General features: G+C 45.7%; 1 protein-coding gene across 1 annotated transcript in view; it reads right to left on the bottom strand.

The window, feature by feature from the left end:
• Positions 1 to 941, bottom strand: part of LOC101863531 (neuronal acetylcholine receptor subunit alpha-10-like) — a gene marked incomplete in the record, with an annotated part of 33,548 nt that extends 32,607 nt beyond the window's left edge. Inside the window, 1 exon segment of the mRNA NM_001310492.1 lies at positions 607 to 941. Within this exon segment, the coding sequence (NP_001297421.1) occupies positions 607 to 807 (201 nt within the window).
• Between the last annotated feature and the right edge of the window lie 531 nt (positions 942 to 1,472).

The raw sequence follows: 1,472 nt of genomic DNA on the forward strand, positions 1-1,472 counted from the left end.
GTGTGTGTGTATGTGTGTGTATGTGTGTGCATGTGTGTATGTGTGTGCGTGTGTTTGTGTGTGTGTGTGTGTGTGTGTGTGTGCGTGTGTGTGTGTGTGTGTGAGCGAGCGAGCGAGCGCACGCATGCGAGAGTGAGAGTGTTAGACTACCATTGTGCAACGAATAACCTACCCCGATGTTCCATCATACATCCTGTTGTAAAAAGTAGTTTGCTGGTCCTTTCTCGTAAACAATACTCACCATGTCGGAAATCTGAACGAGCGTAAAGCCAAACTTAACGACAACAGACAAGGAAGCGTTCACGACAGGTCGCGAGTGTTTGTGGTAGTTATGCATAAGGCTCTCCATCAACAGCTGTTCGTCTGGGATGGGTCTTTTGATAACTTTGTAGCGGAATCCTGTGTCATCCAAACGCTGCTGCTGCTGCTGTTGTCGCTGTTGTTGTTCTCTTTGCTGGTGGCTGGATGCCTCTACAGGTTTGGGATCACTCTCCTCACGTGTTTCGGAAACACTTCTTGTAATATCAGATCCACCTGTAGAAGCAAATAATATTTCAAGAAACAAAATTGTGTACAGATACAAAAGTGAATGCTTTCGGTACTTACCATATCAGATATCTGTGTCAAAGTTATCCCAAACTTCACAATGACAGTGTGAGATGCGTTATAAACTGGTCTTGCTGCCGGGTTATAGTCCGTCATGATGGCGTCTATAAGTCGAGTCTCGTCTGTTCTCAGCACACACAAGGCCAGGTCAAGCAATACAGCTAAAACAACACCGGAAGCAACGCCCATTGTGGCTGCCATGACCCGGATGTAGTTCGTGGGGCTTTCATGAGACGGGCTCAATTATCTTATCAACTGGATCAAACAGCAGCCATCAGCGAGCATCAAGTCTTGGAGATTTTCCTTGCATGCAAATGGGTGCATTGCTGCATGTCATTACTCGTGTACTGATTGCCAGTTCGGAAAGATGAGCCATTTTCAGTCGCCTCCGCTTCGAACACTCACTCAGCGAGGAACACAAGCATTTCCGAAGCACGGATATTAAACCTTCAGTTTGGAAGAGAGGGGAGAATGCCATTGACGTGGGGATTTCTACGGGGTCCAGTATCGTGGTTTTAGTATAGAACATGTGATAAACTTTTGGCCATCTCATTTGTTAGCGGCTCCCATCACTGTCAATTTTACAACCTCCCGAGTTCCCAATCCTAGTGTGGTCATTAACTCTTTGGCTTTTTTCCTACTCACCAGACGCAACAACAAGATTTCTCTTTCCACTTTTCTTCCCCTCATGCTTCCCATTCGTACGTTCAGGATTTAAACTAGTACAGACTGGGAAATAAGGATTCATACAGGAAGAAATAGACGGGAAGAAATAAAAAGACAGAGAGAACGAGGGAGAGAGAATGAGAATGAGAAAAGAGGGAGAGAGAGAGAGAGAGAGAGAGAGAGAGAGAGAGAGAGAGAGA

Source organism: Aplysia californica, unplaced genomic scaffold (assembly GCF_000002075.1).
Source record: "Aplysia californica isolate F4 #8 unplaced genomic scaffold, AplCal3.0 scaffold00463, whole genome shotgun sequence".
Lineage (NCBI taxonomy): Eukaryota > Metazoa > Mollusca > Gastropoda > Aplysiida > Aplysiidae > Aplysia > Aplysia californica.